We start from the raw sequence: 25,675 nt of genomic DNA on the forward strand, positions 1-25,675 counted from the left end.
CTCCTATCTTTCCTCCCTCCCTCCCTCCCTCCCTCCTTCCTCCCTCTGATAGAATTCTACCTCTCTGAATTCATTTGTTCATTTATCAAAAACATATTTTCTGAGTGCCTACTATGTGACAGCACTGTCTTAGGCTCTGGGAAGGTAATGTAAACAAAACAGACAATTCTCTCTACCTTCAAGGACCCTACATTCTAGAACTCTCTAAAGTTTTAGTGAACGCTGGCTTTTCCATCACTCATTTTGAAAATTTCAGTCAAGTTATTTAACTGAGCTGTGCCTCACTTTCCTCATTGTACAATGTGGATAATATTAGTTCTTATGCCAGTTGGCCTTTATAAAGATAAAATTAAATAACACGAGGTGTGACAATTAATTTTGTGAACTTGTTGCAATGATGTTGCTAACCTTTTTTGTTATCAGAGGGATTATTCATTACAAATTTGTACCAACTGGACAAGCAGTTAACCAAGTTTCTATTTGGAAGTGCTGAAAAGGCTGTGTGAAAAAGTTAGATGACCTGAATTTTTTGTCAACAATTCATGGCTCTTGCTTGATGATAATGCACCAGCTCATATGGCACTGTCTGTGAGGGAGTTTTTAGCTGCTAAACAAATAACTGCATTGGAACAACCTCCCTACTCACCTGGTCTGGCCCCCAATGACTTCTTCCTTTACCCAAAGATAAAGGAAATATTGAAAAGAAGATATTTGGATGACATTCAGGACATCAAGGGTGATATCACGACAGCTCTTAATGGCCATTTCAGAAAAAGAGTTCCAAAATTGCTTTAAATTAAAGGGTGGAATAGGTGCTGGTATCGGTGCACCGTTTCCCAAGGGGAGTACTTTGAAGTGATATTCAGCAATGAGGTATGTAGCACTTTTCATAGGATGAGTTCGCGAACAGAGTTGTCTGATCTCGTCTATGTACAGCATTTAGAAGCAGAGTGTGTGGTTATGAGTTAGTGCACAATAAGTGTTGTTATTCTCATCATTGTTGCTGGTGCTATCATGACATTCTTTCTATCTGAGATGCTTAGAACCTCATCATTTACCCGGTGACCTGAGAGATGACATTTTCCCTTGTGCCCCATTTTCAGGACAAGGGAGCAAGCAGGAGGGAACCCTGTAAAAAATGCCATGAACATAGAGCATGATTGTTGTGGGGAAATGCACAATCTAAGCACACCTTCAAGTGGTCACCCGAGGATCCTGCCAGGAAAAATCGGAACTGGCACTCTTTATATTCAAAAAGCATGCAAGCAGAAACAAATCAAAATGAGGTGAAGGGATGCTTTGTGAATACATAGATTGTTTGCACAGTGGCAAAATCACTGCTTTTACAAAGGTCAGCCACTCCTTCTTTTGTATTTGTACTATAGTAGAAGGTGGAAGAATATTCTCTGCCTCTACTTGCCCATTTCCCCATACTTTAAAACTTTTTCATTTTGGTGAAAGAGGTAAATCATTTCAGATATTATTAAGACATGCCCAATTCTACTTTGGCAGTGTCCCTCTGTCATATATGCCTTGCAGGTGACTTGCCTGGTTTCTGACAAGTATCATGATCAATCACTAGCTTGGGGTAACTTGTCTTTCTTCACACCATTGATTTTAGGGAAGTCAAAGCTTTCAGAAGCTTGGAGAACCATGTATTTTATGTCATTTGCCCTTAAAACAACACTATTCAGGGAAGAGACAATCACCACACTTTATACATTCACTAAATCCATGACACATTTCTTAAAATTAAAAGACTGTTTAAAGATCATCTTTTTAACATAGAAGGAAAGCAAATCCCAACGTTTTACATTACTCTGTTTTTTGATAAACCTCCACATATAGTTTATTCTTAAAGTAAGTTTTTATCAATTAATTTGTATTATTAGTTATTAAACCAAATTTACTGCATAGGTGGATACCTATTTTGGTGAACCAATACGATTTACAAATACTATTAATTTTTCTTATCCTAAGTTTTTTGTTTCTAAATTAATATTCTTTGCAAGTCTTTGGCTGCTGAGTCCTGGCGTGACAACTTCATCTTTGGTAATCTGGATGTGAAAGCTTGACAAAGGTGTATTTGGAGTTTATTTTGGTTACTACTGCTGTGTTCCTTTTTCTCACATGCACCCCTTGAAAGTAGGTTCAAGTCACTTAGAGCAAGTATGTGACTTTGAACAGATAATTTAGCTTCTGAAGGCTTTGCTGTCTTCATAAGTAATGCGAACTCCTGAGCTTTGTGATCTCTAAGGTATTTTTACCATCCCTAAACCTCCCTAGATCTATTTAAATCCATTCTCCCCACTATGGGAGCTATAGTATCTGAGATTTCATAATAAAAGTACGAAGGTTTATTCCATAAGCGAGGCAGAAATCAGTTTCATTGCTCTGGGTAATTTAAAAGACTTGAACAATGAAAGGCACTTGACACTAAAACTATATTGACTCAAACTTAATTCTTCTTTGGTTCCTCGGAAGGCACTGCAGGCTATTGGAAAGCTTTCGGCCGTGCTGGGAGCACTGTCCTCAGTGCAGATGCAATATTAGACTGGAATCCCCTGGCATTTTTTAAAATTTTAATTGTCCAAATAAATTCCAATATCAACACATTTACTTGTCATCTGTTTCTATCTCATCAAGTACAGAACAGAAAAAACAAAACTACGTTATCAAGTATTCAATTGTCAGAATTTCAGATTAAGAAATCTTTATTTTGTGGGTTTCATACATGAATGAGTAATTACTGAGTAGTTAGACTGTATTTGAAAAATACCATGTTTTTGTTTTTTTTTAAAGGCAAGAAAAGATACTGAAGATACTCATCTGTGGATCTGAGCATATTAAATCAGGGATAGAGGGACCAAAGAAATTGCTTCATGCTGACTGCTGAGGGCACATGGGTTCTTTGTAATGGAATTATATCCTTAAAATTTTTGTTTTACAAAAAAAATTGCCTAACATCTCTTGTTTTGGGGAGAGACTTTTCTATTCCACATTCCCCTCCACCCAGTAAGAGATAACCATTGAGAATACATTGTCAGTTTCTTACCTTGAAGAAGGTCATTGTTGATCCATCTCTGACTGCCCCATATTCTATCTTGGTTTGCTTTGCCAGATCATCTGCAGAATCTATGGGGGACTCCATTCTCTCTACTGTCAAGAAGGCGGCCAGATTGGCAGTGTAGGATGAAATGATGATTAGGGTGAAAAACCACCATATCCCTCCAACTATTCTGGTCGATAGAGCTTTGGGCATCAACTCTGATCCTGTGATGGTACCATCAGAGTAAGAGAGTTAAATGGAGTTAGGAGAAAAAGGAAGACTTATAATTTGAACTAGTCTAGGGAGGTAATGAATTTTTGTGACATAAAAACTGTAAATCCATCAAGGACTTATTTTGGCATGTAGGTGAAATTGATGCTTTTTTTTTTTTTTTTTTTTTTTAGAAAATGGAGCAAAATTTAAATGATTTTACCGTTAATCACTGCTGCTACTTAAAATGTAATTTATTGACATTTGATGGCATTAAATGGTTTTAACCCTGAGATAATCTTTGTCTAAAATTTACAGCTAGTTAAGTTGCTTAGATTTGAATTCGTTTGCTTGTTTTGTTTGAAAAGTCAGTCCCCAGACTTCTGACCTTTTTATTGTCTAATATACATTTTATTGTGTGAATAAAGTGGTCTAGGCCTTTATACAACTATGAAAGCTTTGAAATGTTAACTTATTTTTATTTAAAATTAAAGAATGTGAGAAACTTTCAAAAGATTAACCCATCATGCCATTTATCACATGTTCTTTAATAAAACAGTGGGATTTTACAAATCAAATTAAATAGGATGCAGTGATATTTGACAATAGATAAATTGTTTTTAATGTCTTATGTTACTTTTAGATTCAAAGTTAGTTTTTACTAGTGTAGTTCTATTTGACTGAAAAATAATATATTCACTAAAAAGCATAATTTTGTCCTTAAAGAACTATTTCTTAATTAGATAATAGTTCAAAGACTGGTTGTTTCTTAGGTTCAAAAGGGCCCTTCCTGATTTAAAAAAAAACAGCAAAAAAACCAAAGACATTTTAGATGTTTAGATGTCATCAGGTGATTTCTGATTATTTGTAAAAGATAACATAAAGGCATTTAATGTGTTTACCAAGAAAATCTTTCTCTCTAAAAGATGGGGTGTATGAGCTAAGTTTACACACAAAGAGGACAAACATAGGTGCAAATTTTCTAGTTCAAAACCTCTGGTCAAACTAAGCTATGGAGACTCTAAATCCAACAGTAAAAGGGGCTGGAGGGTATATGCAGAGTTTACCACAATTATATTAATTTGAGGATGGCTTTTGGCTAATCTGCTTGCCTGAAATTAAACATTGGTTCTGTAATTAGCATTTCTTCCATGAACTTGGAGGTATGACAGAATTTATGTGACTATTTAAAATACTTAAAGTTTAAAAATCCAAAGGGTTAAGTACAGCGATGAAATATCTGGTTTAAAGAATTATTTCACTATTCTGATTGGGTGTTTAAAATAGAATGGTTTAAAGTAGAAAATGAAATTGGAGTTTAGCAATCTACAAATAAATGAGTTTATGCTCAAGTTTAATCTATAAACAAGCACACATATTGCTCACGAAATCAAAACCAGCTCAAGGCTCTTGATAAGCAGATCAAGGTTGACAGATTTTCTGGACTTTGAATTAAAGGATATATTCTCCTAATGCTATTAGTTATCTTTGTGGTTTGTTCTCTTATTGAGGTAACTGATTTCACTGCGGTTTATATTTTCTTCTTCTTTTTTGTTTGTTTGTTTGTTTGTTTGTTTGTTTGTTTGAATTTGAGTGTGTAATAGCACACAGATTTATAACAGTTTCCATTAAATTGCCTCCAAGGATTTAGTGGAATAGTGTGTTGCTGTTGTTTTAATCTTGTGGTTTAATGGGATTTATATGCCTGTGGGGTATGTGTGTATGTTTACTGCCCATGGTTTCAAAGCTTTGTACTTAATTGATCTAGCTGCCTGTGGCAGTGTGATATTGTTTTAGATCTTTAGTTGGTTATCATTAAAATACCATTTATTTCATAATATAGCCATGGGAAATAAGTAATACAGTTAACAGATATATTTTCTTAGCTTATAGGTATAGATTGTCTGCTATAAATGTATCCTTATGTGATTAGGTTGCATTTATAAAACACAAGGTTTTAAATTTATTACTTGTATAATTAAGTATTATATGGCTGCAAAACTGGACAGACGGAGGGATATAAGTAACTGTTGACATGTAATAAGAAACAATATAAATTTGCAACTGTCATTCTTTAAAATACATATTTATACTTTGGATAAAATTGTCTTAGAAGTTAAAAAGCAATTCGTGGAAGACAACTCAGATTACATTTTAAACCCTTGGTAGATGGTATGAATTACATTTCTCAACATTTCATTATGTTTTTTTATTTTCACAGAATGTGTTTTTCTTTTATGACCCTCAACATTAATTGAAATACTTAGAAATGGCTTCCCTCCAGTAAAGATGATTTGTCTAAGTTCAGAACTCTAGAGGATGAAGTTATGGAAGCAATAAAAATCAAGTAAAACATCATTTAGAAATATTTGGGATGAGAGACAATACTTGCTGAAGTCTCTTTAGTGCCTTTTACGGCAGACATGACAGCCAATCCTGATCCAGACTTTGCTCACGCTCTGTAGAAAAGAGAAAGTCTGATCATGAAGTTAAAAAAGAAATTAAACAATATGGTTCCCAATTGAGTACAGTGGCAAGCTTCTGCTAACAAGAGAGAACACAACAGTCGATACAGAAGTTACTACCTGGTCCAATGCTGCATGCTAAGGACAGATACACGAACAGTCACCAGTACCACAAATTTGTACATGGCAATATTTGTTTCACCTGACAAATATTTTTCAACTTCTTGAAAAACAAGCAGAGTCTGGTTGGGGCTGACTGTCATGTACCCAAGGTCGTGGTAACTAGCAGACACTGCATCCCACAGTCTGCTATGGATGATGGTAAACTCCAAACAGGTAGAATATGAAAGAAACATTTTGGGGGCGGATGCCTTCATATGACAGAAGGCACTCACAGTCATAGGTGCCTGCACAGACTTGCTGCGTGTTCTGTGATACCATATCTGTAGTTTTCTATTTCAATGGTACGGGAACGCAAGCTATAGGGAAGGAGGGGATCTCCCTCACTCTTTGAAAGTTACTGCTCACAAAATAAATGCCCTAAAATGTAAATGCACTGGTAAAGCAGTATATGGCTTCTAATTAGGGCTTTCTGCAGAATTTATAGTTCTCTGTTATGCTCTACATTCATGCAAGTGATTCCTAGTAAATCAGGTGCTGTGTCTACACCTATTTAGCAGTGCCCGCGTAAACTATGCTGAATTACATGATGAGAGGATTTACCTACTTTCCTCAATGATGTGGTATTTCCACACTAGAGATACTTGTTTTTTCTCCCTCTAGCTTGTAGAAACAGAATGTAAACATTTTAAGAAGTATGACAGGGGTGCCAAAAAAAAACCACGTATACATATGACTTGTATTCATCTTTTGTTATTGGTATATATTGAGTATTAAATTTTAATACAGTTTTTCCTTTGTGTGTGTGTGTGTGTGTGTGTATATATATATATATTTTTTAATTTTTTAATTTTTTTTATTTTTTGCATTCTCTGTTATCTCAGTTGAATTTTCCTTTGCCAGTTATTTGGCAGCTTACTGTCAAATCAGCATATATTCCAAACACAACAGAATCTGTAATTTTTTTAGATTAATGCATCTAATCTTGGGAAGTATTTTCTAGACTGTACATCTGGAATTAAAGCTGAGGAAAATCCACAAAAGAGCTAGATTTCAACCTTTCATTCCAAAGGTTGAAAAAACTCACTGCTCCCTTCCCAACAAGATCAAAATTTCCCATACCATTCAAAATATATAAATTATATTACATTTCTATGGTTTAACTTTTATTTCACCAACCCCTACAGTTTATTGTTGCTATGGTTACCAATTGAGGGAGCTTGTAAAAAGTTACAGGGAAACTTAGATGAATCCCAGTGGAGTTTGTCAGAGTGGTAATTAGGTGACAGTTTTAGGTACTGTCAGCAATTGAAAGAATGTAAGTCAACTTAATTTGCAGATTCCACTCCTTTCAAACCTCTGACTTGTGAAGTTATAGTTGAAAAGGAAAAGACTGATATCTCCATTTATGAAAATTTGTAAACAATTTCTAAGGTACTTTATTCTTTACTTCCCTCTAGGAAAATTTGTATTCATTGCTTGACAAAAGTCTTATTTTAGATATGTAGCAAAGGCATTCCATGTAGTTCATATTTTTGTCTTTGTTATTTCTAGAACCAGCTAGGAATTCAGGTTCTATTTTTTTGTTTGTTTTAATTCTGGAGATACTTTTTCAGCCTACCCTCTAGCTTCTTGATGGAGTTTACCATCGTGAAAGCCTTTCAGCAGACTGTGGGGTGCATGTGACAAAGATGGGCGACCGATGTACCTTGCTGCATGAGAGCTCCAACTCCAAACCAGAAACTGTTTAGTAAAGTAAAATTGTTTTCCACCACGTCTGAGTCAGGGTTGCATGGGTGGGGGTTATACCACTCGTAGGGTGTAAACCTGTGGTAGTTAACAGAAACAGTCTGTAAACATCAAATAAACACAGGTGGCACCTGCATAACCTGCTGAACAATACAGAAAACCCAACAATTAATGATGAAAACATCAAACCGAAACAGTAGGCCATATTCATAAATGTATAGCTTTGGCAAACAAAGTGCAAAAGAACCTTTAGACACTATATTTACCAGACTTCTTCTTATTGCTAGGTCCTCAGATCTATGTCTACTGAATTCATCCTAGTTTTGATCCATTATCGTTTTACTGAACACCTAAATGGACAGTAAAGAAAGGTTCACTAGTCTTTACGCCACCAAATAGCAAAGACGGTGGTGCGCACTTGTTGCACACCAACTACAATGTCAAGATCCTGTGTTGGTAGGTGCCAGGGGACCCACAAAAGAAAGGGGTGACTGGCCTTCAAAGGGCATCTATGGAGAGAAGCCTAAAAGGAGTCTGTGTGCTCTAGTGGTTTTATAATGCATCAAAGGAGCTGCAAGGTTGAAAACAAAAATTAGCGAACAAAAAGGAGGTCTGTATTTGGGGTGTATTAAGTGTTTTCAGGATGGAAACAAAAATCTCCATCCTTAAATGAAGAGAGGAAGTTTAAACTTAGATGTATACAGGGCCAGGCATAGAGGTTCATTACTGTTACCTCCATAGCATGTCTCGCTGGAGAATTAGGCTCATAATTCCCTGTTGACTTGTTCTTAATTTAATTGTTTCCAGAACGACGAATTGTAGTCACTTGATGGCCAACCCTAGTTAGTTAAGAAGTCGACTTAACCTCCCTGGCCTCAATTTCCTTATTCGTAAAGAAGAGAGAATCCAGATATCGCTGAAGCGTGTAAAAATCCGCGGAACGTCATAGGTTTTCGGTTCTTTCTCTACTTCTAAACAGAGGGGGTCCCTGCTCTGTGGTTATTTTGGAGGCTATCTTGCCAAAATTCTTCCAAAGCGACATTAGCAGATGCTCCGCGAAGTGATGTGGAAATGATTTAAAATGCAGTAGTTCTTAGCACCCGGGAGCTCTGCCATTGGCTACCAGGTCCTTGTAATGCAAGCAGGAGGGTTAGGGTAACGTATTAAAACACCGCGATGCCGATGAGAATATATGGAGTGCTCTCCAGCCATAAGGTTTCTGCAGTAAACAACAACGGATAGCTGATACTTGGGGAGAACCGAGATTAAGGTGAATATATTATTTATAGCCCAAAGCAGGGCACATTGTGAATTATGCGCGAGGAACTGGGCAGACAGTTCCTCTTAATGGAAAAGCATTCTCTAGCCTCCACCCATCCCCCCCCCCCCCAACACTTCTGGAGAGTGTACAGTCAAGCCTTAGGGGGACTGGGTAACAGTCTGGTAGTATATTCTGCAATAATGTCATCTGACTCCTGGCTGTGCCTTCTCCACAGCTGCAGTGCACACGGCACAGGTTCCTGTGCAGTTTAGGAATATAGCTTTAATTGACAACTTCATGCCAATACATTTTAATTACGGTGTCAACAATATAATTAAGTTTTTAATTTATACACTCTTATAACCAGTTTGCTGAGCTGAAGAAATGAATGCCAATGTTAATGAACCTACTAATTGAAGCAATATGCAGAGTAAAGGTGCCGTTACTTAAACAATATCATTGTCGCTTCTACGATAATTTAAAATATTAATTGCAATAAATTGAGAGGCTTATGCATTCAAAAGGAGGTGGTTTTCTAAACAGACTGCAAAACCTGGCAACAGTGAACCCATGATATTCTGGCATTTCTGCCGCATATAAGCTCTGATCAGTGAGCTCACCATTTCCCTCTTTAGAGTGCCGCTTTTAACTTGGTTTTCTTTCAGTAGTTCAGACTTTGTAGTTATAAGTGAACAATTAATCTAATTTTCTGTGACAAAAAGGAAAACTGTCTGAACAGCAATGTGATTCTGCCTGTTCTGCAGAGATAGTTTAGGTTCTTTCTCTTCAGTTTTTTGAGTGGCTTGGGGAATGTGTGGACTGAGGAATATGAAATTAAATAATGATATGATGCTTTTCTGTAAGACCTTGGCTTTTCATAATGCAATAGACCTCCCCATTGCCTGGATGTAAATATTTCAGCTTGAAATTCCTAATGCTTGCTTAAGGATAGCCAGTGTGACGGCAGTGTCATCATCAGAAAATCTGGGGGAAAGGTTAATATATGACCTGCACAATGATATTCTGAAGCTGCCTTCCCTAATTGATACTGATCTTTAGTAAAATGACAGAGAAAGGGGCAAATGTGCTTAGACTCTGTGTCAAAACTTGCATATAAAAGAGTATCATTATATCGAAATGCAAAGGTTCATTTTGGGTTTATGTTTGTTCTGACAGGCTTTTACATGAATGGAAGATATAAAATGATGATCACACTGAAGATCTTTAATTAAGGGACTCTTTCTTATGGCTGAGAATGGATATTGGGATGAATTGAAGAGAGAGAGAGAGATCTGTGTATCTTTTAAAGCTCTATTTGAACCTGTACTATAACTGTTGGGTTTGTATTATAACCTTAGGGTTACAGTGAAAGGTTTTCTTAATTTCTTTTTTTTTTTTGCCAGATACCAACTTAAAAATATGTTCATTTTTGTGAAGACAAACATAAATCAAAAAATGTAAGTAGTCATTGTATCCTGATATTTGGTCTATTTAAACTGTGTGTTCATGATGGACATAATTTCTTCAGATTAAATATTCTTCAAAAAGTAATTAGAAAAGAAAATGTCAACCACAAAGCAAAAACAAAAACAGGCCCACTCATAACAAGTCATAGTAACTGTAATTTCTATATAGTTATCTTTGTTTTTTCCCATTGATGTTTAACTTTATAAATTCAGTTCAGTTCAGCAAATGATTTTTACTGCAGTGACGTGCTTTATTTTTCTTCTTTAAAAGGACATAAAAGGCTATACTTCAAAACAAATTCAAAAGCCTCTCTAGCATGAAAGATGATTAAGAGATTAACTTTTTCATTTCTGCTTCACTAACGTTGAATGCCAACCACTAAGGTGGTAACAGAAAGCCATTTTACATCTTAGATGATTGGCGCCCAGTGACCAAGTTCATGGCAATTGATACTACCTATTCAGCCGGGATTTTTTTCTCTGTCAGTCACCTCCAAAATATATTTTGTAGCTTTATGAAGTAGATAGAAGCAAGAATGAAATGACACGTGTGGAGAAGATGAATGCAGTTGAGAGTATGATCCCCACGAGAGCACCTGTGTATCACAAGGAGTTACGAGTATTTTCTGTTTCACCACCACACTGTTCGCAAGCTTGCATTTGATGCACATCTCACCTCCACTTCCCCAAGACCCAAAACAAGACCATGAGAAGGGGGCGACAAGAAGAATAAGCTACATAAAGAAGAGCTAGTTTATAAATGGTACTTTCGCTGAGTAGGAATATTGAATAGATAGTATTCATTGGAGGGAGGAGGCTGTTTTCTTCATAAAAATAGAATGAAGTCAGAAAATGTAGGGCTCTGGGTCACTGAGAGTGTATAGAGAAATAGACAAAATAAGAAGGGGCAAACTATGGAATGCTACACTTTCCTGACATTCTAATGCCCAAAATAAAGCAATGTAAAGGCAAGGTTGGGGTCAAGTATCAAAGGGTACTTTCAACCCGTGCAGTTGTGAGAACTTCTGGACGCTGCTGATGATCCCACTCGCTTTGATCAAGTCTGTGTGATAAAAGATGCAATCGCTCATCAACATTGTCTTGCTGCCTCGATTCTTTAGCATCACTGGCTAGACAGAGCAGCAGACCGGAGTGTGCGGAAACTCACTTCTCTGTTGCCCACTGAGGCTTGGATCTCTCCACTGTCCCTAATGTCACCCGACAAGTGTGGGTCCCTATGTCCCAGTGAGCCAACATAGGATTTCTTATTCATTGCTAGAGGGTACATCACTTTAGGGGAGTCATTTATCAAATGGCCATACAAGTGAGGTCTTAGTTTCACTTAGGAGCCAATAATGAGAAATGCACCTCCAAAGGTGAGCAACTTACCTTCTAAAATTTGATATCCAAAACAATATTTTCTTTAATTATTTAGAGCATGGTCTCTCAACCTTGGTGCTATTGATATTTTGTGGTACTTCTTGGTTGTAGGGCACTGTCCTTCATATTGTAAGATATTTAGCTGCATCCCTGGGCTCTACCCACTTGGTACCAGTAGCGTCCTCCACCCTCGGTTATGAAAACCCAAACATCTTTCCAGAACATTGCCAAATGTTCCCCAGGGCACAAAAATCGCTCTGAGTTGACAACCCCTGATTTAGGGTATTAAAGCATCAAAGGATAATATCACTATACATATTGTCAGTATATTATTTTCTGAGGTAAGATATATGGTAAGAGACTTCTGGTCATTATTTAAAAGTAGTTTAATATTTAGTCAAATTTTGGAAATCAGCCTGCGATTTGGTAGTGGTACACTTTAATAGGCATGGTGAAAAAAATTCGTTTCATATTGAATGTATAAATACCCACATGTGAGAGTACAATTTTGTTCAGTTTGAATATGTCTGCCTTGTGTATCTTTAAGACCTTTCCAACCTGGGTTATTTTTCCAAGCTTTCTTTATAATTATGCCAGGGAAAGAGTTACCTGGCATTAATCACAACCAGACAATGGACAATGACAAAGAGCTAGCATGAAGAAGTATTTCTCTTAGAAATTCCTGGAGGGAAAACAAAAATCGATTAGGGAAAAAGTTCACTGATTTCTGTTGAAAGATGAAAAAGATTGAAAATGAGTAGGAGACATTTAAAAGCAATTATTTTTTTTTACATGGTTTATCTAGGGATATCAAATGTTTAAACCAACAGAAAGATAAAATAGCCATGTTTCAAATTCAGCATCAAAGACATTTAGAAAATATAATATACTGAAAGGTATAAAAATTCTTTGAAGAATTATGTAGAGTGGAATGGTTAAATATAGAGTTATCTCAGAAAATAAAACCTAAACTGAATCGTCAGTAGTAGCATAAAGATTGCATGCCTCCAAACTCTATATGTAAGTAATCTTTTTTTTTATAGTCATTTCTAGAATTCTCTTGACAACTCTCTAATGTTTTATAAAACAAATTTTATAAACATTTTTAAGTATTTTTTTTTTATTCCTGAGGATTTCACAATCTTCCTTTATTCTGGTTTTTCTTATCTGCTACATTACTTCCTAGCTAACTTTTTTTCTGTTTTGCTTAAGCAAATATTCCAGAGGTCAAATATCTGGACACCATTTTACTCTTTCCATTGAAACATTTTCAATTTATTAGCGGAGCTAGTGCTTTTGTTGTAGCATAATTCTGCAGATACGGGTAAATAACCATTTTATCTTGCTTGAAATACTGGTAAAATAAGATTAATATAAAAATTATTTTCTTATTGTCTTTTAAAAGTATCTTTCTAAATAATTGGAAGATATTCATTTATAGAGTTGGCTTTTATGAGGGGGAACTTGACAGAGTAGAACACTAGACAAAACGACAATAACATTTCAAAGTTCTTAATCTATCTTTACCTCTAGAGCAGACAGGTCAACCTAGATCTGTTGTTGTAAATTCAGTAGTCCTTGGACTTACCTTGCGATCACAAAGAGTACACAACTGACTCCCAAGCAGGCTAAGAGCACATACATCCAAATGTCAGGAGACAGAGGGTTAAGGAAGGAGAAGACTCCTGGATTGGTACCATTGGGCTTCCGGTAGAGAATGCTAATGCCCAGGGTCATAAAGGGCTTGGAGAAGTCGATGACTTTCTCCCGCACATAGGTGATGGTAAGAGGAGCCACCGCCAGATCAGCCCTCTGCAAAAGCAAGTTCAAAATCATTGTCTCAGTTGTCGAACTTCCTGGCAAATGTCTGGACTTTTGCTGGGTACTCCTCATCTTTATTCTCAACTCCAAATGTTTCTCACACAAGTTCCTGTGATGACTGGCTTTCATATAACAATGGTTGATTAATACAGTTATGTTTATGAAAGTGTATTTATTAGGAAACAGAAACCAGAAGGTTGTGGAATACACGCACACAGACAGATAGGCAGACAGACAGACAGACATTCTGAAACTAAATGGAGGAAAAAGCTGCGGAACGATGTCTTTTAAAGGAGCGTGTGGGAAAAGCAAGGAATGAGTAACTTGGTCATATAATCAGTTGACAGATGAGATTTTGCTCTAAGCTGCAAATTTTAGAATTCTTTATCTAATTGCAGAATCACCCAGGTTTATTCTTCAGCATGGAGGATGGTCCCCATGCATTTTTATCTTCAATTTTTATCCTTACTTGCCCTTCCAAGTAAGTAAACTCCATTTCTAGGTTGTTTTTCTCTACTTTTTAAATAATTTTTATGATTCAAAAAAAGTGAAACATTTCTTCTGACTCAACAAATTTTTCCTCTTTTCTTTTACTCCTTGTCATTATGCACTTTTTTCAGACCTTTAAAACCCATTTATTGGAGATGTATTTTTGCTTACGTGATCTATAAGTTCTTTGACCATTCCATTCCACTCTCCTTTGTCATTCTGGGCGCCGTATTTTCCATCAGGGACAAGTTTAACATCATAAATAAAACCCAAGATGTTTGATAATTCCTTCAAAAGATCCAGGCAATATCCTTCAAATCTGTCATTTCCATATAGGGGCTTATCAGATTTCCTGTACATCACATACGGTTCTTCCTATATGAAACAAACCAAATATGAGAACACTGTCATAAGGGAAGGCAGAATTTCCTTCCACAAACTCCATCAGCAGCCATAAGTTATACAATATTTGAAAATAATTTTTAAGATTTGAGAGTGCTGAAGCCAATCACTTACCTCCCTGCCTTTGCTAAACTCATTCTCCCTCGACCCTCTGCAAATACAGTAAACTCCACTTATTACTTTCTCTCCCTCCTCTCTCTTTGAATGAGAAGTTTTTCCTCTATTGCTGAAGACAGGGCTGTGAGTAAATGATGTGATAGAGACTCAGTCACGTTTAAACTTTAGGTCTGGCACAGCAGGCAATGGGGGACAAGATGTCTAGAAGTCTGTTCTCCAATGATACCCACACCCAAACCTCCTTTGCATGACCTGCCGTCCTTTCTGGCTTTTATATACGATCTCCATCTACTAACAAAAAGGAAATCTAAATCAGTAAATATTCCATCTTGTTCTTCAAACTTGCTATCTACTGAATATTCTTATTTCCTTATCTCTCAGCTAAATTTTTATCTCAATTTCACTCTTCACTGATTATCTGCATATTTTTGGTTGGTTTCCTTCGTGGTGCCTTATTCAAAGGCTATTTCTATGTCTTCTTTTATCAGCAGCTCCATTTTCTTATTTGAACTCACCTCAAATCTTATATCTGGTAATTTTTTGCTTTTTAGGCTTATCCTCAAGTAAACTGATAGAAATAGGAAACTATATTTGGTAGTTGCAGAGGAAGTAGTCACCAGAAAAACAAAATGGTTTTTACTTTGGATGAACAATTCTAGGAAGTTAACAATTTTAGAAATACATTGGTCCGACATTGTGGACCAAATCAAATAAAGCAGGAATGTCTGAAGATTTCAGACATGGCCACTCCTGCCATTTACCCCTGGGGTTATTTTGGGAAAGAGGGAGAATTAACAAGCTGTGGGTGGATGAGTGTATGACCAGGATTTCAAGAGGAAGCAGGAAGTATCCTCACCTGGGCTTTTGAAGAGCAGTTAATAAAGGGTCTATTACATAGAAGTGAGAAAGGCAAGGGAGACAACAAGGATGGAGGTAAGAGAAGGAGTAGGATGTAGATATCCAGGGACCAACACCCAGGAAGCCCGTGCCCCTTAGGGCTGAGGCAGGCAGCAGGAAAGAGTGTTCCTGGAGTCCAGAACGGCTGGCGTCTGGAAGTAGGGTTGTTGGTAGCACAGGATCTGTGGTTGTGAAAGACAGAGCTTCTGACAAAGCCATTGGGAGGCAGGGAAATAAATTTTCTTATGTCTCTTCCCCCACTTTTCTTGTCTCTTGCCAGAGTCTCCCTTTGGTTGAAGCCAATCACCAGCCAGAAGGCAAGGGACACCAACTTGGTGTGGCTGGAGACTGGGGCAGAGTAGAGTTGAGAATGGGTTGGAGGTGGGAGATCTTTAGAACATTGTTGGAAGCTAATAATTGAATCCTGTTATAGGTGTATATTAATACAAACATAGGTTTGTAGTGTCCCAATTAATAATAGACATTTGCAGGCAGAGTTGTCGGCATAAAAAAGATAGTTGAAGAATCTTTCGACGTCTAGGTTAGGAGTCTGGATAAGATACCCTGAATTTCACATAGTTAACTTACCAGAATGGTAGTGACGATGAGTGTTCGGTTAGCCAGCGAATCAGTGATATTGCTGGACCTGTCTTTGTAACCATCCGTCATGTTAAGCCCACTGTTGGAATTCCAAATCCCAATCTACATAGAACACAGTACATCAGAGGTTGCTGGTGGTCAGCGATGGCGTTCACACTAAAGAGAGGCCCCTCCTACACCAGGAATGGACACACAAGCTTATAGTCTGGGAAGAGGACACCAGAGCGTCACAGTGGAAGCTACTGATTGTGGGAAAATGAAACAATGGAGGAATGAGTCTGTAGATGGCACAGGAAAAATTTGTGCTATTTGGGATGGAGGGGAAAGGGTCTTTTTGTTTTTGATTTATTAAGCTCGTTTTTCTTTTTTAAATTAAGAATTCTTAAATGAGTATCAATTTTTTTCTTCCAATATGTTGAGCACCTACTTGTATGAGCACTGTTCTAGGCATTGTAGGACATAGCAATGGACAAAACAGACAAACATTTCTGCCCTTGTGGAGCTTTCAGTGTATTGATACAAACCTCACATTGCCAAAACTCTACTATCAGTGTCTTGAAAATGTATAAGGAATGGGATGAAGGGAGTGGATGATGGAGAGACTGGGTATCTAAAAAAGAAAGGTAAATGGAAGAAAAGGTGTGGAGGGAGAGCAGACTAAGTTCTGGGCCTGTCTTCATTGAGAAGCTAGTGCTAGGAGGGGTGTGGTACCTGCTGTGGGCTCTGGTAGGACTCTGTACCTCTGTTCTAGGCCTGTCTTCTTTACTCATCTGTTTACCTGTCTTATCTGTCCACTTGACTATGAACTCCTTCAGTGAGGGTATTCATTTTTATTGCTTATTGATCTTTACATCACCTAAGTACCCCTGGTGATTGGCAATCAGTAAAATCCATTGCTCTTTTAAAAAATGACCTACAATTTTCTCCAGTGGCCAAGTCAATCATGGGTTGTTAAGCCCTATAGAAGTATATTGATGCGTGTGGAGGAACCCAGGAGAAGAGCTTCAGGGAATGGAGCTCTTTGTCTAAAGCCTTCTATAGGCATTTATTGCCAGCTTGGTGACACAAAATGCAGTTGTGCTTCAGAGCCAGGACATCCTAATTGCTGTGTGACCTTGAACAAGATGTTCACCTTTCTGAGCTTTGGTTCTCTGTAAAGGACGTCATAGGAATGTTGAAAGTATCAAATGAGAAGATGCATGTGAAAGTGTTGGTATATATTAAGAGCTACACAAGCGTTAATAATAAAGGACATCTAAATGACCACCCCAGTCATTTCGTCATGCTTGCCCTATTATGAAAGAACTTGGAATTGTTTATATATATATATATATATATGTATATATATATATATATATATATATGTTAATTTAGAAGCAGATAAAGTAATGGAGGTATGAAAAACAGGAACAGTTTAGGAACATTAACATGTGGGCAAACTCTGGTATAGACCTATGCTTGATCCCTAAATATATTCCCCCACTAGGAGAACATTACCATAGGGTAGTGGGATAGAGTATGAGCTTTCCAGACAGACTTTTGTCCAGATCCTAGCTTTGCAATTTACCAAGTGTGTGACCCTGGGCAAATTAATTAACCCCACTGTGCCTCAATTTCCTCACCAGCAAAATGGAGATAGAGGCTTTTCTGATGATTAAAGAAAATATCACTTAGGGGAATGTTAGGACTCTCCTATTTCTTTACTTTGATTTACCATCTAAATACAGCAGCTGGAAATTCATTTAACTTGACAAATATCCTTTTTGAAAATGGAAGTTTTTTGAAGAAGTTTCAAGGACTATCACAGTGCGGGGCAGAGTCCCAGAGAGCAGTTTCCAGGTTCTTGGTCTCATGTAGAAAGGTGCTGGCTCGGTTATTAGATGGCTATCAGCTGTAATCAGATGGCCATCTGCTGTGGCTGGATGGCCATCAGCTGTTACCAGTTAGCCATTAGCCACTAATATAACTGCCATGGCTACGCTAGGGGGGGTTGGTTGGTTGGCAGAGAAGCGGAGGGCGGATGGATCGTGTGGCTCCTGCTTCCTGTGTCTCCAACCCAGCCCACAGAGAGAATATAGTGGTATGACTCCCCTACCTGTGGCTCCGTGGGTGTTCCTTTTTGGCCTCACCATATCCTGCGTTCTTGTGCAGGGAGCGAGACCAGAGAACCCTCCACCCCGCATGACACACACATTCACACAGCAGTGTGAACTATTTCAATTTCACTGTTTCTTTCTATACTTAATAAGGGTTAGTTGGTTGGTGAAATAAGGAGGTAGTTTTCGCATTTGAAAGTATTTTGATCCTGTATGCGAAGCGGTTACTAGAAGTAGAATTGGGATGTAAGACAGCACCTTCAATAACCATTCAGTCTTTCCAGGGTCAAGTGAGATCTCTGTCACTTAGAACCCACACAATGCACAAAATGTCTGTTAGTTAAAGAATCTTCAGTTTTCTTTGGCTGGCTTTAAACCCTCCAAAGAGGGATAACTTTTCTTATCTTTCTTCTCAACGTCCACCCCTTCTCTCACTTTTTTGAGGTGGAGACTCTTGCTTCTCGGAAACATAACTCACACTAAAAACACCTAGAGTCTATTGGTTGTCATCTAACTTTATAAAGACTGTGTAAATTGGGCTTGGCTGTACTTATAATTAAACTTTGACTTAGGCACTCAGGAGAATGGAACCCAATATTTAATTAAGTATTGAAAAGTGGAGGAATTGGCTACTCTGTTTGTAGCCAATTCATTAAGTAATCGAATGCGTTCTTTTAACTCTTCGTTCTGTACATGCCAAGTGTGTGTTTAAAGAAACTATGCTAATATTTGAAAATGACAATGTTAAACAGCCTCGCAATATCATTCTTTTTAAAAATACAAACTTGAAATTATACACAAATATACTGCAGCTTACTGTCTGGCTTTTATTTATTTTATCAGCCCTAGTAAAAATGCAGAGGTTAGATATCATTGCTGTTGCATTTCCAATCAACTGAGTCCCAGAGTCCCATTCATTATGAATTTTCCTCCATAAGATTAGAAAAAGGAGAATGCTTTTTTCCTACTATCTGTTTAGCAAAAGTTCTTTCAAATCTAGACTAAAAGAGTATCAAAATATAGTCAAGGTCAGGCTATTTCTGGAACATGATCTTTTAATCAGCAAAACAAAAGTGTGTGTGTGTGTGTGTGTGTGTGTGTGTGTGTGTTTTCAACCTAAGTAGTCAACTACCATTACCTGTTAATTGAAGTAAATGAACATCAGCAATTGAATGCATTTCTGAAGAAGCAAGGTCTCATGAGCCATGTATTAGGAGAAGGGATGGATTTAACCGGATACCTAGACATTTAACATTTTGGTCCTGGACTGCCTCCAGGAAGTAGAACCTCAATTTTCAAAATGTATAGTAAAAGCACATAGCAGTAATTTACCAGTGAGAAGTAGTGGAGGGTGGATCAATTATTTATGGGGAGAAACACTCAAAAGCTAAATTGTCTGGTCCTGCCTACTTGCACTTTGTAAACGGGCATGAGGGAGCAGCCATTTATTACCTAGGACAAGCGTGGGGAAGCGCTTCCAGTGAGTGCCCAAGTGAAATTAAGCAAACATTCTTTTTAAAAAAGGTGATGCAACAAAAGTACACTCAGAGAGTGACTAGTATTTATCTTCCAAATTGAGAGAGTGATTCACACAGACTCAAATCTAAAAATTGCTGAGGGAAATAAAATATCTAGAAAAAATGGAAGGTTTATCTCTTTCCTGTATGATGAGCCATATGAACACCTATTTTAGCAGTGGGCTTTGTGAAGATTGCTACACCACTCTTTTGGAAAGAACTTCAGGAAGGACTATTCTATACTAAAAAAAGTCAGAGTGCAGAGAAGAACTTCTTGAACTAGACTGCGATGTGGGTGAATCCTCTTTTAAGATGGAGTCTTGTTGGGAAAGGACATGTGTTTGTTGGGTCTGAATAGGTCTCATGTTCTAGCACTTGGGCTACTGTACAATGTTGATGAGCAGCCATAACACAAACAGCACACCACAGTCTATACAACTTACAATGTGGGCGATGGTGGATCAGCAGGAAGGAAGGGACACAAAGGCACAGAGGAAGAGCACAGCCAAGAAGTTGCATCTCTGGGAAGTGGGGGTGATCATTGCAGTTTAGTGACAAATAAAGGACACTCCCCACCCCTGCATATAATTTTAGAGCTTGGAATCCTTCCCTTAGGATATCGGGTTTGAATTAATTTGACATCATATAAAGTGCCTGGAGTCTCAAGCTGGATTAGGGTAACGAGCTTCTTTATGGGTGCCAGGTGGGTTCATCTTTTTATTTGCAGCAAGGAAATAGTATTGCCTTTTACGTGCCATTGATAGCCTGATTCTTGGAAGATTAAAACAGGTTATCAAATCTGGGGTGTTTTGTTAAACTTAAAAGGAGGACATTTTTTGAGCTCCTCTACTGAGTCGTAGTTAGCAAGAGAGAGAGACTAACTTTTTGACTACAGGAGAAACTTATACTTTCTGTGATCTAACTGATAATTCAAAAGATGAATGCAAACCTGAGAAAACTGTTCAAATTGCACAACCTGAAGTAATTTAAGGTCCATTTGTCAATCAGTAGATATTTTAGCAAGTAGTTTTGAAGCGAGAGAATGAGACAATATTTGCATATCATTGGGACATTTATCCCATCCAAATGTTTTTAATGTCTAACATTTGCTTATATAATTTGCACATTCATTGGCAACATGATACTGTAAAATATGAAATAGTGGGTGTTATAATTTATAAGCTAATCTAATTTCCCTTCCAAAGTCTCTAATGTATTTGTCCTCTGGAAACTGTTGTTCTAAAACAATTTGTGAGAAAACATGACAAAGATATCACACAAAACAAAGATAGCTCACACGAAAAGGGAATTTCTGAAAAGGGCTTGTATTGTGTGGTGATGACTTTGAAGGTGATGTCCTAGCCTTCTGAGTCTTAGACTCTCTGACTAGTCTGATGGATCAAACCTATGGTTGCTTTCATGTCCCTTAGGGAAAACATTTAGTGATTTGGGAAGGAATATAAGTACACCAGTGTCTGCTTCTGTTACAGTTACCTGCTTTCAGTTTTAACAAAGACTGATCCTGCCCGGGAGAAACAAAAATAATCTCAGAGAAAATATTTAATCCATCATTATTTCATTCATAGCTAGCCTGTTTTCAATTCACGCTTAGGTGATGTTGTTGAGAGACAGCATATTCAATCATCCTGGCTCTCCCTTTACATAGAATATCGCCTCTAAACTGCAATTGGAGGGCTACTGGTCTGGAAAAACTGAAAGGAGATAGGCTTTTTCTTTGACATTTCCCACCCCACCCCCAGATTTCCTGCAGTTTTTGTTCAAGTACAAACCTTCTTCCACACTTTATATAAGTGTATAGACACTTCTCCAGCAGCCTTGGTTTTCAGAGGGAAAAATAAAAAGAGCACTTAATTAAAATGGAACATGGAACCCAAAAGGTAACATGATGTTTGAGTGCTCCGTATTACACTCCCCACCCACTGCTTGGAATCTTGCATCATAAATCAATATAAAGCCTGAGAACAGGTGCAGTTAACAGACAAGCGAAGTACTTGGGTCCCACAGAACTTGATTTTCACTTTCACACACCAAAAAAATGATTTAAAGTTCTTTTGACTATGCACAGCCATGCTGCAGAGTTCAAGTGACTTCATTATTCCTTAAGAAGACCTGCTCCAGGCATTTCTAACCCACATCAATCAATCAACCAACCAATCAGTCAGTGCACACACAGACTCTCTCTCTCTCTCTCTCTCTCTCTCTCTCTCACCCCCCCCCACACACGCATACACACACACACACACACACACACATATTATTCTTAAGTGAGAAGAAAGCATGCTTGATGACTTATTATTTGAATATAGACTTCGAAGAAGTAGAAACTTGAGTGAAAGTGAGAAAAATGGGCTGTTTCTAAAAATTTTCCTTGTGGACCCCGGAGAAGCTGACATGAAAAGATTGGGCATTTCCTCCCTTGGCTCTTAAGGGAGATGAGTTGGCTTCCCCTATTGCCTTAAGGCCCAATAAGCCTTCTCAGGAATTGAGCCCAAGTCACCTGAAGAAAGAAAAGTTATTGCAAACAATGAAGAGATAAGAAACAAATTGAGAAAACACTTTCATCTAATTTGATTTTGCCTTTGATGGAAAAACACCAATAGAGTGTGCATAATATTGCAATGTATAACTAGCTGTGAAACATAAAGCATAACAAAAGCTTCATCTATTTCATCACCCATCTGAGCCAAAAAGATGTTTCCTTAACAGCTTTTCTCCCCCCGTCCATTCTGTACATTATGAGAAGTAGAGAGGGAGAGAAAGAGACAGACACAGAGAATAGACATTTTCTTAAAAAAAATAAGCAAATCAAAGTGAAGAATTACTGGGAGGGGGGGAGAGAAATTTTTGAAATGAGAAACCTGCATGTATAATGTGTATCTCAATGCTGTAAACTAATTATTTTCCCCAAACATTTCAACACCAGTCACCTTCTATTACATTCAGCCTAATTACTCTTTGTTTGTTTTAATTAAGTTATTTGGGGATGAGGCATAGCTAGGACCTAAAAACAAATGTGTCCCAGTTAAAAGCAACAAAACAGAAATGGAAATTTTATCTCATTTTAAAAATCAACCCAGATACTTCAGCTAAATAAGTAACTGTTCTCAAAGCCATTCTTACATTAAGCATAACTTCTTGTCCACTACACCAAAAAAAAAAAAAAAAAAAAAAAAGAAGGTTAAAGAGTTTTGATGTTCAGATGAATATTTTGGGGGTTTCAAATCTTTATTTTTTTTTTTAAGATTCTAAAGGCCAAAATTTTCACACTATAGTGTTAATTTCAAGCTACAGTTGTGAATACTAAAATTGATATAATAAAGTATACGGAGAAGCCAAATTCTACTATTTTTACGTAACTAAATATTTTACAGTTTAATTGCTCTAAATAGTAACTAAAGTGGAACTTTAAACTTTGAGAGAGTGAGAATTACACCTAAAATAAATCCTAAATTCAGAACCCAACATTAAAATACATTTTTTTGTCACATTTCCTCCTAAAATTAAGGATGCAAAATTAGACTGCTCCAGTAAGCTTTTTCTATCCTACTTTTATTTTGTCCTTCTATCACGAATCTCAAAATAGAGTGCAATTAAAATTAATTTCTGAATAACCCTTGGGTACCATTCCAAAGAAACATCATTGACAGCCTTTGATTTTTTAAGTTTTAAACTCAATTTCTTAAAACCTTTGAGATATGGGGTTAATGACACCCACCCATAGGGTTTTATATATGTACTGATATAATCATGCTTGCTATATAAACCAAGCACTATAAATGTCCATCAGCATTGCTATTAATAACACGTATAATTTCAGAATGTAGCATGTCAACATCTATCTGCAGATCTGGGAGAGAGATCTAGAAAACCAGGCATAAATAAACATGTTGAGCGAATCATTTTTTTATCCCTCTACTTGTACTTGCAATTAAAATGCTTGAGCAGGGCTCCTTATTTTATTTTTGAATTTATTATTGAGGAGGTTACCTTTTCAGTTCCTTCCTCTTTGAGACTAATAATGTCCAGATCAAAATCCTTCCTCAAGCCATCGGTTTTATTGAAGGTGATACGCCCAGTCAAGCCATCCCACCGAGCCTATGGACAAAAGGAACGCGGCATTACTGTTTAATGCTGATCATAATCCTAACACCATCAAAATTGTAATTCCTCAAATTCATCACAGTATCCAATTATTCGGTTTCATCATGGGGTTATAAACCATCGCCTTGGTTCACTAACTCAATAGCAGAGCACTTCACTGTTTTATTAGTGCTCATTTATTTTGTCAGTTACAACATCTTAACATCAGTCAAATCTGTAATAGTACCAATCAAAATGGGCAGGATGGAAAAAAGTGACTGTAAAAAAGCCTGCACAGGGAGTAAACAAAGCCTGGGACATCATCCCATATTCTGTTTGCCAAGGTCAATCCAAAACCTTTTTGAAGTACTGCCCAGGGGAAGTACTCCCTCCCGCCCCCTTTTTTTTTCTCTGTGGAAAGTCTATAATTCAGTGATGTATGATTGAAGTTTTAGGGTGTCTTTTTAGGGTCATTCAGGCCTTCCAATGTCATCTGACCATTATATTAGTTTCCTGTGGCTGCTGTAACAAATTATCATAAACTTGGTGGTTTAAAACAACAGAAATTTGTTCTCTCACAGTTTAGGAGGCCAGAAGCAAAAGTCCAAAATCAGCATCATTGGGCAAAATCAATGTCAGCTGGGCCGTGCTCTCTCTGGAGGCTCCAGGGAGACTCTGTTCCATTTCTTGTCTCTTCCTGCTTCTGGTGGCTGCCAGCAATCTTGTCTTGTGGCTGCATCACTCCCACTTCTGCCCCTGTGGTCATGTGGCCTTTTCCTCTTCTTTGTAAACTCCCTCTACCTTGCTCTTATGAGGACACTTGGGATGGCGTTTTGGGCCCACAGAGACAATCCAGCATGATCTCCCCATCTCAAAAATCCTTCATTTAATCATACGTGCAAAGTCCTTTTTTTACCATTTAAGGTAACATTTACAGGTTTCAGGGATTAGGGCGTGGATATCTTTTGAGGGAGCCACTATTCAGACTACCACATGTATCAACATCATTTTGGGAACTAGAAATCACAGTAGTCTGCTTTCGCAGAACTCACATTGGACATCTTTGGGGGTTTCAATAAATAAAAATTAATGGCCCTGGAGCCTCTTGAGCTTCAATCTTTAAGTGATTTTTGGAAACCTTGTCTGTTTTGAGTTGACTTACAAATGAAGATACCTGAGAACTTGGCCCTTTGTATACACTTAGCTGTTTTCGTTTGTTTGTTTGTCTGTCTGTTTTTTCCCCTCCTGACTTTACCAAATTCATCAGACATGGGTAAGATCTGAAAAAGATCTGAAGAGTTATGTTTTATCACAGTATTTACATGTTTGACCAAGAGATACAGCAATGCAACAGAAAGAGTCTGAGTTTATCACAGAGCTAGCTTTGAATCTCTGAAGTATGACTTTAGGCAAATTATTTAACCTGAACCTGGGTTATCTCAGATTTCAGTGTTTGATTCATGCAGGATTTGGGGGAGATTTCTATGGCACTTAACATAATTCTTAACACACTAAAAGCCTTTAAAATTTTAGCAGTTATTTTTACTACTACCTCTTATTTTCCCCCCACACATTCTTAGCTCTCGAGATTGGCTTTTATTACTTCACGTACCAGGACTCTGCAAATCAACATCAGATTCATTGTCACAAAATACAATTTTCACATTCATACAATTTTCCCCACCACATAAAGTATATGATGGATCCATGCTCCCTAGAGATTAGTCTAAATCTTGACTTTACATTTGAGGTTTTGATGGTTAATTTCTTTGTGTCAATTTGACTGGGTCACAAGATGCTGAGATATCTGGTTAAATATCTCCTTTGTGTACGTCTGTTTGATTCAGCAAATTTCCCTCCCCAATGTGAGTGAGCATCATCTAATCAATTGAGGGCATATATAGAACACAAAGGCAGAGAAAGGGAAATTTTGCT

At 37.4% G+C, this 25,675-nt stretch overlaps 1 protein-coding gene across 8 annotated transcripts in view; it reads right to left on the reverse strand.

Annotated features, from left to right (window-relative positions):
• GRIK1 (glutamate ionotropic receptor kainate type subunit 1) overlaps nucleotides 1-25,675 on the reverse strand; it is a 356,592-nt gene that overhangs the window by 30,140 nt on the left and 300,777 nt on the right. For 5 of the 8 annotated variants that reach the window (XM_081071077.1, XM_081071072.1, XM_081071070.1 and 2 more), the window contains exons 8-14: nucleotides 23,648-23,755; nucleotides 21,430-21,474; nucleotides 16,015-16,128; nucleotides 14,182-14,385; nucleotides 13,289-13,512; nucleotides 7,553-7,671; nucleotides 3,056-3,273 (exon numbers count right to left, since the gene is read on the reverse strand). In XM_081071077.1, the coding sequence (XP_080927203.1) occupies nucleotides 3,056-3,273; nucleotides 7,553-7,671; nucleotides 13,289-13,512; nucleotides 14,182-14,385; nucleotides 16,015-16,128; nucleotides 21,430-21,474; nucleotides 23,648-23,755 (1,032 nt within the window). The remainder of the gene's footprint in view (nucleotides 1-3,055; nucleotides 3,274-7,552; nucleotides 7,672-13,288; nucleotides 13,513-14,181; nucleotides 14,386-16,014; nucleotides 16,129-21,429; nucleotides 21,475-23,647; nucleotides 23,756-25,675) is intronic. The other 3 variants (XM_081071073.1, XM_081071071.1, XM_081071076.1) reach the window with 1 other exon arrangement.

This window comes from Rhinolophus hipposideros, assembly GCF_964194185.1.
Source record: "Rhinolophus hipposideros genome assembly, chromosome: 2".
Classification (NCBI taxonomy): domain Eukaryota; kingdom Metazoa; phylum Chordata; class Mammalia; order Chiroptera; family Rhinolophidae; genus Rhinolophus; species Rhinolophus hipposideros.